The sequence below is a fragment of the Lynx canadensis genome, chromosome A3 (assembly GCF_007474595.2).
Source record: "Lynx canadensis isolate LIC74 chromosome A3, mLynCan4.pri.v2, whole genome shotgun sequence".
Classification (NCBI taxonomy): Eukaryota; Metazoa; Chordata; class Mammalia; order Carnivora; family Felidae; genus Lynx; species Lynx canadensis.
The window spans coordinates 44629312-44647319 of NC_044305.1; the positions used below are offsets into that span (position 1 = coordinate 44629312).

An 18008-nucleotide genomic window follows, 5' to 3' on the forward strand; every position below is an offset into this window, starting at 1 on the left:
TCTTGGGGCTGGGATGGGGGTTAACATTACAACAGGGACACACATAGAGCCCCCTGGGAGTAAGAACAGCACAGAGGAAACTCGGCACACTTTGGCAATTATGTATGTGTAACTTCACAATTTGAGATTTCAAACATTAGCTTCTCTTTCTGTCACTTTCCTTTTAAAGAAATAAATAATCAGAATGCTAGAAACCAAGTAAACCAAGAGTCCATGTGACCTCATCTTCTATCTTTGTCAACTAACTATAGGTTGCAACCTATTTTGTTTAGATTCTGGGTACTGTTAGAATTCCCCGGAGAATGTCAGTTATTATTTTGTTTTGTTTTGGCCATCACTCAGGGTGCTAGTTCTGTCTTGCCTCCCATGGGCAGTGATTTGGATGGCAATTCAGAAGTTCGAGTCAATGGCAGAGAGGTGAACCAATTTGGCCAAAGTTGCTTAGAAAGATAGAGCTGGGCTGGCTGCCAGGCTTCATGTTCCTAGTGTTCTTTCTAAGACATGTGCCTTCTCTGGACTTTACCTTAACCTCCCAGACTCTCACTTCCCCTTAGGCAGCAGTGGGTAAGCAGAAAGTACTCAAACCAAGCTGATACATGAGCCAGTCTTGTGATGGTTCCCTGTCTGATCTCTGGCCTTCTCTGGAATCTGTGCTGTTGGTCAGAGTGAAGCAACAGAGACAGGGCTTCTGTCTTCCATTCCTAATAGAGGAGTGATCACTTCACAGCACTAGAGGCTAACACATTGAATGCTTCCTATAAATGACTGCATCAGCTCACCCTAAGGCAAGGAGTATCTAAGCCCCTGCCATTCTCTTTACCATTTCCTGCTTGTGCCTGAACTTTGGGAACAATTGAAAGGATCTGTCTATAAATATTTTCCAAAAATTTGCTTCCAGTTTTGATCATTCACCTAACAATTGGTTTTGAATATTCAAAACATTGTAGCTCAAACAGTTCTCTAGTATTGTTGTTTATATGCTCGTTTCTTCGCTTGTGGATACATGCAATTGACATAACCAGATCCCTTGGGTTCAAATCTTGGCTCCCTTTCTTGCTAGCTATGTGGGATTGAGCTCTTTGGGTTTGTTTCCTGATATATATAATGAACAAATAATAGTCCTGCCTCCATGAGGTTTGTTTGAACATTTGAAAAGACAGTGCATATGCGGTATCTAGAATAGTATCATTTGTTCTTATGGTTTAAGAGATTTTGTTTTCTTGGATCTTAAACAACCACAGACAGTAGAAAACAACAGATAGTAGTAATTTATGAGAGATGTTACCAATCTGTTCTTTCCTTTTTTAAATTTTTTTTATTTTTGAGCTATAAGATTTTCTGTTCCTTTTGTTTTCCCAAATCATTTTTCCCTCTTGTTTTGTGAACAGAACCTGTTCCCCGTTGGACGCCAGTGGGTTCCAAGTCTCATTTGGACTTTATTTTTTCTATTCTTTATGCTTGTTAAGGATTTCAGGATGGTGGGAGTTAGGAGTAAAGTCCTGGAAAGAATGCAAAGAGACCAGTCTGATTTCTAAACTATGGCCGCTAAAAAATGTACTTAAAAAAAAAACTAACATTGGTCTTTTTTTTTTTTTTTATCTTTTCATTTTGGATTTTAAGAGAATGGGCACTTGGCAATGAATCCCAGGTTTCAAGCCTCCTAACAAAAGATTTCTGCAGCACCATTTATTCCTAAAGGTGGGAGTCTGTGGCACAAAGACCAGTGTCTCTTCCTTGGTGGCAAAGATGAGTTGCATAAGGGTCCCTCTCACTCACTGGTAATGGTATTTCTGCTGTTGTCCCCCAGGAACAGCACAGAATCTTGTGTAGATGATTCGTGTTAATGCTCTGCCTCAGAGATGACCAGGCTCACCCTGAAGTTAGAAGTTGCCCTTGGGGTTCAAGGTGAAAATCTCAGGCTGGTCTCCAGTTGTTTTCCATTGGCTTGACTTAAACATAGTTACTGTAACTTACATTCATAAAATGTGTAAGTTTTACATGCTCAGCTCAACAGATTTTTACGTATGAGCTCATACATGTAGTCTCCACCCAGATCCAGAAACAGAACATTTCCATTCCCCTAGAGGGTCCCCCCACAGCTTCATTTATTCCTGGGAGTAATTGCCATCCTGACTTCTGTCATCATAGATGCATTGTGCCTGCTTTTGAAATTTATATAAGTGAAATGCTAAAGGAGATACTGTTTTATGCCTGGCTTCTTTCACACAGCATCGTATCTATGAGATTCATCCAGTTGCGTCTGGAGCTGCAGTGTGCTCTTTTTCATGGATTGAAATCTCCCGTTTCTGAATTCCATTTTCTGGATTCCACTGTATGAATATATCCTGGTCTCCATTCCGTTGGGATGGGCCTTTGGATGGTCTCCAGTTTGAGGCTGTTATGAATCATACCTCTATCCATATTCATGTACCGTCCCAATTAATGATTGGCAGGACTTCTGCCCCCATTGGTGACCTCATTCTAACAAAGTGGTGGTCACTTATAACCATGAATGGAGCTTGTGTAACCTTTAGACAGAGAGGATTAAACTGGTGAATGTTTATAAAGCACCTTGAACTTTAGAATTAAGAGGCCATTTACTTTGGAAAGCAATGTGATTGTTGAAAACAGTTGTGCAGCCTCAAGCAAGCCATTAGACATCTCCAAATCTCTGCTTCCTCATTTGTAAAATAACATTAGTATTATGCAAAAATAAGAGAGTTGTTGTAAGAATTAGATGAGCTAATAAAATAAAGCACTTAGAGCCTAGCCCAACTGAATGCTTGGTGTGAATTGCTATTATCGGCTTTTCAATGTAATGGTCATTTAGGGTAAAGTCAAAGATGCTATTAGGTCACACAAGTTTATTAACACAGAATAACCAATGAAGACCAAGTAATTTGTTTCAATGCCAGATGTCAAGTAAAAACGTTCTGTTTTTCTTCTTACTTTATAAACTCTTTTGTTTCAATCTTGATTCCTATAGATATATAAAGCTCTACATTTAAACAAAGATCTCCTGGGGCGCCTGGGTGGTGCAGTTGGTTAAGCATCCAACTCTTGATCTGAGCTCAGGTCATGATCTCACAGTTTGTGAGTTTGAGCCCCACATCAGGCTGTGCACTGACAGTGCGGAGCCTGTTTGAGATTCTCTCTCCCTCTCTCTGTCCCTCCCCTGCTTGTGCTCTCTCTCTCTCTCTCTCAAAATAAATAAACTTAAAAAAATAAAATAAAATAAACAAAGATCTCCTGGATAGGATATGGACTTGGAGGAACAACAACAACAACTAACTTGGGCTCGGGAAAGCAGCTCATTAACTTTATCATGAGCTCTAATTCTGTATGGGAAAATTGTTTTTGGTGTTTGTGCATCCGGCCTAGATTTCTAATAATAGGTGATAATTTGGATGCAGTGTGATTTGATCCAGTGTCAGGAATCCCCAATGCCAGAGAGATAATGGTTTCCAATTTCATAAGGAAATTGGACTTCCAAAATGGAATCACCTTAAAGTCTCATAAATGAAGTCTGGCTACCCAGGTGGCTTTGATGAGAATGTACAAACATTTGAGATTGGAAAACTGATGTTGCAAAAGCAGAGAGATTATTACTGTATAAATCATCTTTAGGCTGGATCTCCAGATTTATGGTCATTTTACTGTCAGCCAAGAAAGCGACTTCATTGGGCAACCATTCAAAGAGGGGGAAAATAACGCCTTCCACACCTAATGGTATTTCCAAACTCTGACCAGAAACACATTTCAGCGTTTTTAAAATTTTTATTTTGAAATCATGTCAGACATACAGAAAAGTTGCAAAAATAATGCAAAGAAATCATGTCTACCCTTTACTCTAATACCCTGCACGTTAGCGCCTTGTCACATGCTTGCTCTCCTTTCTCTTTGCTTACACGCACATGCAGGCACACACACACACCCTCCCTTCCCCCGTTGAACCATTTCAGAGTTAGTTGCAGACATGGTGTCCCTTTGCCCCTGAATGCTCAGTGCATATTTCCTAAAAGCAGAGACATCTTGTTACAAAAATACAGTAAAATTAACACAGATTGAGTGTTCACAGTATTACCTAACCTGCAGATTTTATTCAGATCTCATCTGGTGTCCCACCAATGCTCTTTATAGCAGACAAAGAATTTTTGGTCCAGGGGCGCCTGGGTGGCTCAGTTGGCTGAGCGTCCGACTTCGGCTCGGGGTCATGATCTTGCAGTTGACGAGTTAGAGCCCCGAGTCGGGCTCTGTGCTGACAGCTCAGAGCCTGGAGCCTACTTCTGATTCTGTGTCTCCCTGCCTCTCCCCCGCTCATGCTCTGTCTCTCTCTGTCTCAAAAATAAAGATAAACACTGAAAATAATTTAAAGAATTTTTGGTCCAGAATTCAATCTAAGATTACACATGTATTTAGGTGAATTTATTTCCTCAGGAAATATTTTGAGAAATCTTGAATCTTTCCTTGTATTGTATTGTATTGTATTGTATTGTATTGTATTGTATTGTATTTTTATTTTATTTTATTTTTATTTGTGAGAGAGAGCAAGTGGGGGAGAGGGGCAGAAGGAACGAGAGAGAATCTTAAGCAGGTTCCATGTTCAGCATGGAACCTGATGTGGGGCTCGATCCCACGATCCTGGGATCATGACCTGAGCCAAAATCAAGAGTCAGACACTCAACCAACTGAGCCACTCAAGCGCCCCTTGAATCTTCCCCATTAGCAAATCTGTCCTTTAAAATAACGTATTTACTAACCTGTCAACTGGATTATCAGTGGAGGACTGGGTCAAAAGAATGTCTTCTTGAATATTCACCTGTGCTCATGGAGGAGGAGTGTAAAAGTGGTTAAAACAAATATGTTTTGTTGTATTGACTGCCTGCAAAAGGAACTGTAAGACTTTATTAGGGAAGATTCGCTTTCCCTGGCTTTACAGAAAACACGTTGGAGTGTGGGGGGCAGTAGCACTGCTAAGCTTTGTTGGTGGGCGGGTATGAAGTTATAACTTGTCTGCCCTATAACCAATGCAGAGTTCCAGGTGTCCATTCCGAGAAAGCAGACCTTGCATTTCTTCTTCCTTCAGACAATGGTTACAGTAGCTGCACTTTCTTTGGCAGATGTGGTGCTGGAAAAAGCCATGCACAAGTGCATCTTAAAGCCCCTGAAGGGGCACGTGGAGGCCATGCTGAGGGACTTCCATATGGCCGACGGCTCGTGGAAACAGCTCAAGGAGAATCTGCAGCTTGTGCGGCAGAGGAACCCACAGGAGCTGGGGGTGTTCGCCCCAACCCCTGATTTTGTGGATGTGGAGAAAATCAAAGTCAAATTCATGACTATGCAGAAGATGTATTCGCCGGAAAAGAAAGTCATGCTGCTGTTGAGGGTCTGCAAGCTTATTTACACTGTCATGGAGAACAACTCAGGTGAGGCTACCCGAAGTCCAGGCTTCTTGTACTCCCCACCACGGCCAGTGACATGGCTGGCGATGTGGCCAGTGACACATCAGGCTTTCTGATTCCCAATTTCTCTTTCTTTCAATCTCTTGATTTCACCAAACAGCCCACAGTATTAGGCTGGTATCTGGCAAATTGGTCACTTGCAATAGATTGGTAACACCAAGAAAAGTAAGCGGTTGAGGAGACAAGATTCTTGTATGATACCAATTTGTTAAAGGTTTAGTTCAAGGCAGTGGATGCAGATTCAGTCTCTGGAGACTGAATTCACGTCCTCACTCTGTGAATGAGTTAACTAACTATGGGCTTTGGCTACCTTAATCTACTTCTAAGATGCAGTTTCTATACCTGTCACTGAATATGACCCTGTCCTTCATAAGATGGGGGTTAGATGAGGCAATGCACATGTAGCCCCAAGCATGATGGAAATATTAGCAATTATTTATCATTACTACATTTAGGCCAATGAGGGTTTGTGTCCATGATCTACATCCAGCATGTGTCAAACATAGAGTATTCAGTAACCATGTGGTTTCATTACAGCTGTTTCATTGGTTCTTCCTTCTTTGCTACAAGTTGACATAATGTAATTGAATTCACAAAAGAATTACATAGTTCGAAAGTAAGCCCTCACATTTCGTCAGTTTACTTCTTCGAGATGCAGAAGTAGCCATATTCATGGCTAGTGACTGGACCGTGCATAGTTCCAGGGCTTCAGTGAGCTTGTTGTAATTCCATGGATGATTATCAACTTTTCCTCTAAGTAAAATTGCTTCATGGAGAAGCAGCAGAGAGAACACACAGGATGTATTAACCACTGCTTGGGTAGATAGGAATGTGTGTGTGCTTTGCACATTGTTGGGCAGAGGCATTAAAATGTGAGCCCCTGAGCTGGTCATGATAGCATATGAACATGACCTCTGAAATTTGCAAACATAGTTCACATACAGGAAGTATATTTTCTGTAGTTCAGACAATCACTTATGTAAGTTCAAAAATAGTGTCTTCACAGGATTATGTTCTTCCAAAGCACAGTGTCTCAACCTTAGCACTAATGACATTTAAAATGGATAATTCTCTGTTGTGGGGGCTGCTTCCTGTATGTAGTTCTTCAGCATCCCGGATGTCATTTGCACCCCACCCTCTATTCATGACAATGAAGAATGTCTCCAGACAATGCCAAGTCCCCCTGGGTGGTGTCGGCACAATCACCCTGAGTTGAGACTCACTTTTGTAATGAAAAGTAGCAATAAGGACTGCATTTTTTTTTGCTATATATTAATCATATGTATCTATTCAACATATACTGAATTTTTACATTTAAATAAATTAACTGTGTGCTTATGTTGAATGCAGAGCAAAGCTTGTTCCTGGTCCGAGTTTGGTCCTGTCATTATGTTGATGATTGATTTGCACAGAAAATAACAGGGAACACAGTAGAATTCACAAAGGATTAAACAGAGTAGATACTTAGTAAATGTTTTATAACATTACTTGCTGAAAGTTAAACTGTTTACAGGTACTCTGTTCTATTGTATAACCTGATGCATATCATGAAAGCATGGAGGAAATCTTTCTTGTGTTCCTTGACTCATAGATATTTCATTCTGAAATTGTGCGTTAGGATTGGTCTCTAACATGAGCAGCCAGGAGGGTCACAGGCTGCACAGGATTCCAGAAACACCCACCTCTGTTTATGAATAGCACATTTCCCCAGATGACTCTTGGCTATCTAAAAAAAGCAGTCTGCGTAGGATATGAAAGAAAGAAGTGTTGGTAAAAATATTCCCATCTTCCCCTTTCTTCTGATTCCAGGGAGGATGTATGGAGCTGATGACTTTTTGCCAGTCCTGACCTACGTCATAGCTCAGTGTGACATGTTGGAACTGGACACTGAAATTGAGTACATGATGGAGCTCTTAGACCCATCACTGTTACATGGAGAAGGTAACAATTGCTTGAAGATGTGGGAGGAAATGGGGTGTCTTTTTTCAGTTTTGTTTTCATGTTTTTCTTGAGGTGAAAATCACATAACATTAGATTAGCTGTTTTAAAATTTTTTAATGTTTTTTTTTTTTTTTGAGTGAGAGAGAGAGAGAGAGAGAGAGAGAGAGAGAGAGAGCAGGGGAGGGGCAGAGAGAGAGGGAGACACAGAGTCCCAAGCAGGATCCGGGCTCCAGGCTCCAAGGTGTCAACACAGTGCCTGCCTTGGGGCTTGAACCCATGAACCTCGAGATCATGACCTGAGCCAAAGTTGGATTCTCAACTGATTGAGCCACCCAGGTGCCACAGATTAGCTGTTTTGTGAATGGTTCATCAGCATTTAGTACCTTCACAGTCTTGTGCCATCTACCACCACTATTTAGCCCCAAACGTTTTTTTATCACCCCAAGATAAAACCCCATACACACTTGGCAGTCACGTGAGAGCTTTTTTGCATTCTTAAGGGTTAAGTATAGTTTTAATTTCTTTGTTGATTTAAAAGAATGTGCTAACTTTTTCCTGATTAGAAAAGTAATGCATATTCATTGTAGAAAATATGGAAAAGTCAGAAAACCACTAAAAATGTAACCCGGTCATAATTATACTTTGCCGAGATTGGTTAATTGCAATTAAAAAAAATATCATTCAATAGGAAAAGATGCCATTTTTAAAAAGAAGTGGTTTCCTTGAGGAAGAAGGAAGGTATAAACTTTTGTCAGGGAATATTTTCACCACCAGAAAAATATCCTGCTGTTCTATCAGTAAGACGGATGAAGGCTGGCCTTTTGTTTTTCATCTTTTTAAAAAATTTTGTTCTCAAGATGAAAACAGCATTGATTTTATTTTCTCTATAACAAATTATATTGGCACACTGTTAGCATAAAATGCAGTGGAGTAAAACTGGGCAGTTTGCTTTCAACATACCTTGTCAGTTCAGTCTCTTTCTTGCGACTGCCCGACCCCAACATGTCTTCACAGAAATTCCTTCTCCTTACACATCAGTTAGGTATTTTATCCTGGAAATAATTGGGATGTTTGTCATTGTGGTGCCCAGGCTTGAAGGGCAGAAATAACTGGGACTCTTATGTGAGTTCGTTTTTTTAAAGGAGAATAAATCAGGGCCTGTGCATTGTGAATCCCATTAATCCATTTCCATGTGTCCCGGTGAGAGTCCAGATAGACCCTGAGTAGTGAATTGTTGCACAGAATTTTTTAAGTCTTTTCTCCACTGAGTTTTAGTCTGGCCTTCAGTAGGAAGGTCCATGTGCTGATAGGATTCTGCAGGGAATGTGTCATACTGGCATTTGCAGAGCGTCTGTCCTCCCTGAAAAGAAAGCCAAGGTGTACCTCATACCTCGGGGTACACTTTCCCACCCCTCAAGGGATAGTGCTGACTCAGGATTAGTGATGGATATCTTTTCATCCTGCCCCTGCACCCCAGAGAGGTATGAATGAGCCCCTTTCACCCCTTTCAAATTTTTTTTTTAACATTTATTTATTTTTGAGACAGAGAGAGACAGAGCATGAATGGGGGAGGGTCAGAGAGAGAGGGAGACACAGAATCTGAAATAGGCTCCAGGCTCTGAGCAGTCAACACAGAGCCCGACGCGGGGCTCAAACTCACGGACCGCGAGATCGTGACCTGAGCCGAAGTCGGCTGAGCCACCCAGGCGCCCCTCCTTTCATCCCTTTCAACCTCTCCCTCATTTACCCCGCCCCACCCCCCCCCCCACTAGTATTCACTACCCTGCAACCAGACATCCCATGATGAGCCACCAAGATCCCGCCTGAAACTTTCCTCATTTGCTCTGCCCTTGGATTTAACCGGAGAGGGGAAAGTGTGTGGTTTTGTCTGAGGACCAACAGGAGCACACATTAGTCTCCATGCCCTGCTTTCTTTTCTTCTCTGCATTATCATTATAATTTCATAGATATCTGAGCTTTCTTCTAGTTTTAGTTGTTTTGAGCTCTAATCCTGCTTAATTCTAGAAATGACTATGTCAGACTCTTGGGGCTTTTAGGGAAAGGGCATGTCAGTCCCTCTCAGAAAATTACCATTCTGTTGCTGACAGTGTATACTTAGGACAAACATATGCTTACATCGTGTGGCCTGGGGATTGAGACAACCACTTCCTGCCACCTTTCCCAGTGTTTCCCCAGAGCAAGGCACTGCCCTGGGCACCGTGTTGGTGACAGATGGGCAGGTGGCTATCCTCACCTCCAGGAATCATATGTCAGAGAAAGCCAAGGATCCAGATAAAGTATAGGGCAACTGGTGAGCTTATACTTAAACTAGAGCCTGCCTCTGGTTAGCTGTCTCGGGCTTGTTGGCTTCTTTCCTGGGGAAAGCAGGCTGGCCCAGTCGGGTTGGCTGTGGGTACAGACCAGGCCTACACATCAGGGAGCTGAAGCTTTGCAGACTGAGGGGAAGACATACCTTACCAATCCAGCCCTCTGTGGCCTGCCCAAAGCCCTCTTTGGTTTTGGGGGCAGCATCCCACAACTCTTTTCTGCTGTTTAAGCAGGTAGTTTCATTTACAGAAAAGGCGTCATTAGAATCCCTCTAGAGTGCACAGCTCTTGTGGCAAAGTTATAGTTTTGCTGAAATGTAACCCTTTCTCTAATTGCATCCACATGTTTCAAAGTGTGGTCAACTTGGTGCTTCCAGCATTTTGACTTTTCTCCTCAGTGCCCTGAACATTTCAGAGCTGCGGAGTCTAAAATATGACATCCAAAGGAAAACCCCGCCCTCCCAAATTTGCCTAAAACTGTGCCTCCAAGTCCCAGCTCCAGTGCTGACACCTCCACACAGCCTTTCTCGAATGCTTAAGTCCCTGCTGATTGCTGTTGAAATCCTCTGTGCGGCATTTGAATTCTGTACCACCGAGTTTCACACGCAACATGTGGGAGATTCCATAGGGAGTTTAAACTCAGGTGGTGGGGCCCTAAGCAAAAATCCTGTTGTGTGCATAGGAACTGTATTACCCAGAGGGGGCTAGATGATGCTACAGTGAAACATAACTCCCCATATCTCGGTCAGTGACCTGAAAACCACAAAGGTGTGTTTCTTTGTAAGTTACATGTCCAATGCAGTTTTCAGGGGACTGTGCTCCTTTCTCAGATGGTGGACCAGCTGCCATTTCGAATGTTGTCACTTGTTGACCAGAGAGAGAGTTCTTCAGAGTCTTGCATTAGAGTTCTTCAGACACCCTGACTTTGGACCATGAACAAAACTCATTTGACCACAACTAACTTCTAGTCCTGCATGAATAAACCTGCCAATACCTGTTTTCTTTAATAAATTCATAAACTTCTATAAAGCAGGGACTCAGATATCATTTCTTACAAATCTAGCCCCTGCTATATACCTCCTTGGGCTCACAGTAGAAATTCAATAGGTATTTTGACAAGACTGTCTCTCAAGTTAAAATATGCTGTGCCCAGGGGCACCTGGGTGGTTCAGTTGGTTGGGCATCCAACTTCGGCTCAGGTCATGATCTCACGGTTTGTGAATTCGAGCCCTGCGTCGGGCTCTGTGCTGACAGCTCAGAGCCTGGAGCCTGCTTCAGATTCTGTGTCTCCCCCTCTCTCTGCCCTTCCCCTGCTCATGCTCTGTCTCTCTCTCTCCCTCAATAATGAATAAACGTTAAAAAAAATTTTTTTTAATGCTATGCCCAGCTAGGGAATTTTTATTTCTTTTTCTTCCCAGTTTTTATTTAAATTCCAGTTAGTTAACATACAGTGTGATATTAGCTTCAAGTATGGGATTTAGTGATTCATCACTGATATGCATCACCCAGTGCTCATCACAAGTGCCCTTCTTATTACCCATCCCTAATTACGGAATTTTTATACACATATGGGGCACCCACTAGTGGTCTGCTAGCAAGGAGCTTACAAGTTCCACCAAAAGCACCTAATTCTAGTTTAGGACAAAGCTATGAACCCACTTCTAGGCATCTCACGGTGTTGCAAGTCTTTTAACAATCCTCAAATGTAAGAAATCGTTCATAAATGCACCATTAAAGAGACATCACTTGCTTTTTTCCTTGTGAGTTATTTCTTCCTAAGTGTCGTGTTACATTAGTCCCCGAGTAAAAGTAAAAAGGGGAATGAGGAAAGAAAAAGTTACTGTGAAGAATCCGTGTTATCGTGAACATACGTGTAGACTGTGCAGTTCTTTCAAAGTGTGTAGTTTACTCAAAATTTAGAGAATACTAATTCCTAAAAGAAAAGCCTAAAAGTAAGTATTCCCAAGAGATATGTGGACCCCTGGTGGTGAAGTAAATGATTCTGGCTGGGAGTGGTCGACCCCACTAACCCTCATATGTCTCCCTGCCTCCATCAGGACTCAGTGCCCTGACCTTTCCCAGCAAAGCAGTTTCACAATTGCACTGAAATAATTTAGAGATTTTATACGTTTCACCCATTAGAATGGAAATTCCATCAATGAAACCGGGGCGCTGTCAGCCTGGCCCGACGGCGCCCCCTAGCGCCGGCACAGGCCGGGGTCACTCAGTGCAGTTCTTGGACGCGAGCTTCTGGTCCCACAAGGAAATGTCTATGGAGAAAATAGGAAGCATGACCTCTGATTCCATTGTCCCCACTTGTTATCACTAGAGTATAAACCCCTGGAGAACTCATTCTTTCTGCCCCTTTCCAGGAGGTTATTACTTGACAAGTGCCTATGGGGCACTTTCTCTGATCAAGAATTTCCAAGAAGAACAAGCCGCAAGACTGCTCAGCTCAGAGACCAGGGACACCCTGAGGCAGTGGCACAAACGGAGAACCGCCAACCGGTCCGTCCCCTCGGTGGATGACTTTCAGGTATGTGGCTGGCCGTGGCGACTTGGGGCCATGTGCTGCTTTACCCTCCAGGGAGGCAGCGCTGGCTCACACTGCCCACACAGCTTGGGGTGCCTGAGGTTCCCCCCTTTGTCAGGTCATCCAGTGGAAAAGGGATATTTTAAACCACCATCTGACCTTGTTGTTTCGCTTCTCTGTTTTCTTTGAATTAAAAAAATATACATATATAATATATAATTGTTATATATATATATACAATTATAATTATATATATCTATATATATAGATATAGATATATAGATATATAGATATATAATAATTATATATGGATTTGGCCCAAGCTTTGCTGCCCTTTAGAAAACAAAGTCAGATAAAGTGGAGAATTCTCCAAGAATATTCAGCATGGATGTGGAGCACCTGAGCAGACAGGACCTGTGCCTCTTGGCACGGGCAGTGGGTACTGTATTTCATCTGGAGACTGGCCTACTGGGAGTAGTGGTGTTAGGCACTACGGTTGACCTGGTGTCCCTGAGAAGAGGAAGAGGTGCAGTGATGTCTTCCCCACTCTCCTTTCTTTTTCTCTCCCCACCACCTGAAAACAGAAGACACCACAGCCTCATTGGCAGCCGGTCGGGGCCAGAGTTTCAGAGTCAGCATCTGAATCCAATCCTGCCCAGATCCCCATCCAGAGTTTTCTGTGGCCATGAGCGGGTGTCCAGAAGTGTGGGGTTCCCAAATTGTTGGTTTCTCAGGGAGGAAAGGCAGCTTAAGGCTGTAGACATCTTTACCCAATACAACACCTCTTGATTTGCTCACAGTCCATGACATGAATAAGTCTGCAACCGTCTTTGAGTAGTATTTTCTTTTTTTTTTTTTTAATTTTTTTTAACGTTTTATTTTATTTTTGAGACAGAGAGAGACAGAGCATGAACGGGGGAGGGTCAGAGAGAGAGGGAGACACAGAATCTGAAACAGGCCCCAGTCTCTGAGCTGTCAGCACAGAGCCCGACACGGGGCTCGAACTCACAGACTGTGAGATCATGACCCGAGCTGAAGTTGGACGCTCAACCGACTGAGCCACCCAGGCGCCCCTGAGTAGTATTTTCAAAGTTTCAAACCGAATTCTAAAACCTGTGTTTTGTTTCTGTGTGTCACATGGTGAATTTCCAAGCAGGGTATATTAGTCTCTGTGTCCAGATTCACCTTTCCTGCCTTTTTGTCTTTTCGATGCTCTGAAAATACTCGGAGGTATGTCTGGTTCAAAGTCAGCCCATTGTGGAAAGGCAAGATCAGCAAGTTTTTCTTCAAGATAGCAATATTCTCAGAAATAGGTTCCCAAGTGCACAAATCTAAAAAAAACAAGAATGCCTACTATGTCCCCTTCCCCGACTCCTTTGGGTTGTTGAAGAACTATCTAGTGTTAAGTGATTTAGCATACGCAGGCTCTTGGATACTGTGATATTGGCTGGGTGCTGAGAGGATTCCAAAGGTCAGTCCTACAGCCTCTGAAGAGGAGAACAGAGGAAATGAGAAAAGCTCATGTTTCCATCTCCCCGCCTGCCACCAGCTCCTCCCTCCATCTGAAGCTTCCAACCCGGAGATCCCCAGATTCTGCAGAGCCCTTCCCCACTGGCCTCTCTTATCTTGGAGAAGCACACCTTCTTAGAATACAACCCAAGAGAGGAATTGTCAGTGCTTGGCTTGGTGGTAAAAGTGAAAGCTCAGAAGCAAAGCTCCACTTGGAACTCCTAAATCAGGGGTCACAAACACACACAATGGTCTCCTCACATTGGAGAGATGGCACACCACAGTGGTGAAGGTGCTAGAACACTGGCTCTCCCACTCACAAGCTGTGTGGCCTTAGGCAAGTTACTTAGCGTTTCTGTGCTTCAGTTTCTTCACTGGTCCAGTGGGCATGGTGTAGACTTCCTTACATAGTTCTCATCAGGGGCACGTGGGTCCTCAGTCAGCTAAGCCTCCAACTCTTGGTTTCAGCTCAGGTCATGATCCTGAGGTTGTGAATTCGAGCCCCACATCAGTCTCTGTGCTGACTGCAGGGCCTGCTTGGGATTCTCTTTCTCTCCTCTCTCTCTGCCCCTCCCCCACTTGCACAGTCTCTGTGTCTCTCAAAAATAAATAAACTTCAAAAAAAATGTTCTCTTCAGGAGTCATGGGTTAATGCATACCAAGAGTGTGAGCCAAGTGTTGGCAGTAGGATGGGAGAGGAGAGGGTTGGTAAAATGGAACATGTGTGTTGTCTCAGGTATTCACATTCAAGACTTATCTTCCATATGCAGAGCTCCTGTCCTTCCCAAGGGCCTTTCCTTCCATCAGCCCAGTAAGCCCTCAAGGTAGCCATGTGGGGCCCTGGGCCGAGAGCCCACTTCCCTTTGCTCCTGAGCAGGGGTGCCAGATTTAGAAAAGGGAAACATTTGTTTTCCATCTGGGCATGCTCTGTTTTATCTGGTAACCTCATTCCTGCTGAAGTGGAAAATTGAAGAAAGATCCCAAAGAGCCTGATATGAGCACGGGAGTCTCTGCAGCCTGTCTGGGCTTTGTGTGAGGTCACAGGTTTACTGTACTTCACGATGGCATGTGCCTGGCGCCATTCGCAGACCCAAGCCTGCAAGCATGCCCTTCTATTTCCCTGAAACCGCACCCTGCACTTAACCAGCGCCATCCTCGGAGCCGCTGGGAACCTCGGATCAGGTTGAACCACATGAAATTAACTGTCACTTGGGGACGTGCAAAATGGTTAAACATCAGCAGTATCTTGTGGTCCCTTGTAACATTCTTGCCTTTGCTTAGGCTTCATTAAAAGTAGTCCAGGGACACCTGGGTGGCTCAGTCGGTTAAGCGTTTGACTCTTGATTTTGGCTCATGATTTCGAGATTCGTGAGCTCAAGGCCTGCATCAGGCTCTGCACTGACAGTGCAAGTGCGGAGGAGCCTGCTTGGGATTCTCTGTCTCCTCTCTCTCTGCCCCTGTCCTGCTCATGCACACTCTCTCTCTCTCTCTCTCTCTCCCTCTCTTTCTCTAAAAATTAAACTTAAAAAAAATCCTTAAAAAAATTTTTTTAAAGTAGTCCAAAGTGAGTACAGTACCTGCTCTTGTGTCTACATATTTTAAATGTCTCTTCCTGCCAACTCCTGGTGCAGCCTCTTCTGCTGTTTGGTTTACTCTTTAAGCTGGGAATAAACCCAGCGGGGATTCCTTAACCAGGCTTCATGAGGGACACTGAAAGATCAGAGCAGGGCTGACTGGACCTCCTGCTTCTTGTACTTGTGGTGCATCGGTCCATATAGTTGTTCTCTCCACTGTCCAAATTCAGATCAGCCTCTCTCCTCACACTTGAGGCCTCAGGTCCTGACAGCACCATCCTGATGGGCCAGTGCCTAGAACGGCTCACAGGTTAGACCTCTCCTTAGTATTACTGTGCTTGCTTATTGCTCTGTCTCGTTTCCTCTTCTGATTTGTCTCCATCATCTCTCTTTCCCACCTGCAGAATTACCTCCGAGTTGCATTCCAGGAGGTCAACAGTGGCTGCACGGGAAAGACCCTCCTCGTGAGACCTTACGTTACCACCGAGGATGTGTGCCAGCTCTGTGCCGAGAAGTTTAAGGTGGGGGACCCTGAGGAGTACAGCCTCTTCCTCTTTGTTGACGAAACATGGCAGCAGCTGGCAGAGGACACTTACCCTCAAAAAATCAAGGCTGAGCTGCACAGCCGGCCACAACCCCACATCTTCCACTTTGTCTACAAGCGCATCAAGAATGATCCTTATGGTGTCATTTTCCAGAATGGGGAAGAAGATCTTACCACCTCATAGAAGACGTGAGACTTCCCAGTGGTGCATCCAAAGGGGGGTTTAGGAACCTTGCCTTCTGGCTTCCACGTGCTTGTGCTTGAAAAGCAGTCACCTCCTTGGGGACCCCTCGGTTCAGTGACTAAGCCATCCACAGGCTGACTTGGGCAAGGGCATCTTCAGCCACATTGCCCAAGCAAGGTAGCTGAGGTTCATGAAACGGTAGGATTCTCCTTCAGAGATGGGAGAATTTCATCTGATAGTTTAGGTGTCCTGAGACTGTTTGTTTGCTACCTACCCCCAGCCAGGTTCTAGGTTGGCTCACATGTACGTATATGTCCTGAATAAACATTTAGGGTATAAGCTCTTCTCTTGAATTCGACAGCAGGTATTTGACAAGACTGTCCGATGCAGTGCGTCAGGTGCTTCTCCGTTCTGTGGATGGCTCCATCCTTTCCTTTTCTCTCTTTTGTTCTCTCTTTCTCCCTTTCTCTCTCTCTCCCTTTGTTTCTTTCTTTCACAGAGCCTTTGTGTTTTTATATATTTCATAGAAATTTTTATAGCAGTTGCAGGTAAACTGTCAGGATTGGTTTTTAAAATATTTTTGTAACTTTAAAATATTCTATAATTATGCATGTGATTTTAACGTTTAATATTTTCAAAAAGAAATCTCTTGCTGGATTTGAGAGTATCTCACTTTTAAAATGTCTCTCTTCTATAACTGGATGTTTCGGCAACTTTTGTGGGGAAAGACTGCTGGAGTTCTTAAAGTGATGCATTATTGACACTGGCCACAGAATGCCTTGGAAATCTGATGTACTGTTGTTACCTTGTTCATGCTTAGTGGTATTGTGCTCTTTTGTGTTTTAACCAAGTGATGCTGAGGATCAGGAGAGAAATGAATGTAGAGAGAGGTTGAGAGAGAAAAACAGACTCTGACAAAGGACTAAGGAATGTAGTCTGCTGGTTCAGACTCCTTGAAGGAAGTGGTAAAAGGGAATGGAAGGATCCACTTACGCTGAAAATACTGTAAATACGCAGTGACATTAGGCAAAAATATATCCAATGTTATTTGCTTTTGGAAATAATTTTGGAAACCCCCATGAGGAGAAAAAAAATAAGGATAATACTACCCCCTTTCCACATAAATCAAAACTAAGAGCATCAAATTATTTGTGGGCAGAAACCATGTATGTGTAATGTGACTTTCGTTGAGTTAAATAAGATGCTGTTTGGAAAAGAGTTTGCAATGCCACCAAAAAGCCCTTCTGTGTTATAAGAATGTATGGTGAAGTTAACTTCATGTTTTATGAAACCTTTTTTGGGGGTGCACAAAGTATGAGGGTCTTGTATCCACGTGACACAGGTAGTTACCAGAACATGTGATTGTACTGTGTAGAGATGCGTAGTCATCTAATTTGGTTGGCTTTGTACCTTGTACCTTTTTTTAGCTTTTGCTGTCCATCTAGAACCCTCATCACATACTGTGTTGTACTTCCTTTTGTAAATGATTTTTTAAATGGAATTTTGCACATAATACATTGTAATACTGTATGATAATCATGTGTGAAGAGTTTTGAAATATCGAGTTGTCCTTTTTTTCTTCAAGGAGCAGAGTACAATTATGCACCACACCACGTTATGCAAATCTGAAATGCACACCAGTGTTTGTGGTTAGATAATCCATGGAGAGGAAATGGCAAAGTTTGCATTTTTTCAGAAAACCATATACACATAAGAGGCAAAAATCCAGGAGTAGAAGGAAAAGATAGTGTTCCGATCTGAAAGGATTTCCAGTGTTATCTAGGACAGAACATGACTTTGTTGAACATAGAGAAAAATCACTGTTAATCAGAAGGGCCCTGAAGACACCTCCCACCATTCTACTGTGACCTCTGAAGTGCCCTGTCCGAAAGTTGAACACTCTTTCAAAACCAACAGGGCGGGCACTCTTTTTT

The 18008-nt window shown here is 43.2% G+C and overlaps 1 protein-coding gene across 5 annotated transcripts in view; it reads left to right on the top strand.

Annotated features, from left to right (window-relative positions):
- RIN2 (Ras and Rab interactor 2) overlaps positions 1-17610 on the top strand; it is a 226817-nt gene extending 209207 nt beyond the window's left edge. For all 5 annotated transcript variants that reach the window (XM_030310181.1, XM_030310182.1, XM_030310183.1 and 2 more), the window contains 4 exons: positions 5121-5426; positions 7272-7403; positions 12103-12266; positions 15751-17610. In XM_030310181.1, coding sequence (XP_030166041.1) covers positions 5121-5426; positions 7272-7403; positions 12103-12266; positions 15751-16074 — 926 coding nt within the window. In that variant the 3' untranslated portion in view covers positions 16075-17610. The remainder of the gene's footprint in view (positions 1-5120; positions 5427-7271; positions 7404-12102; positions 12267-15750) is intronic.
- The last annotated feature ends 398 nt before the right edge of the window (positions 17611-18008 follow it).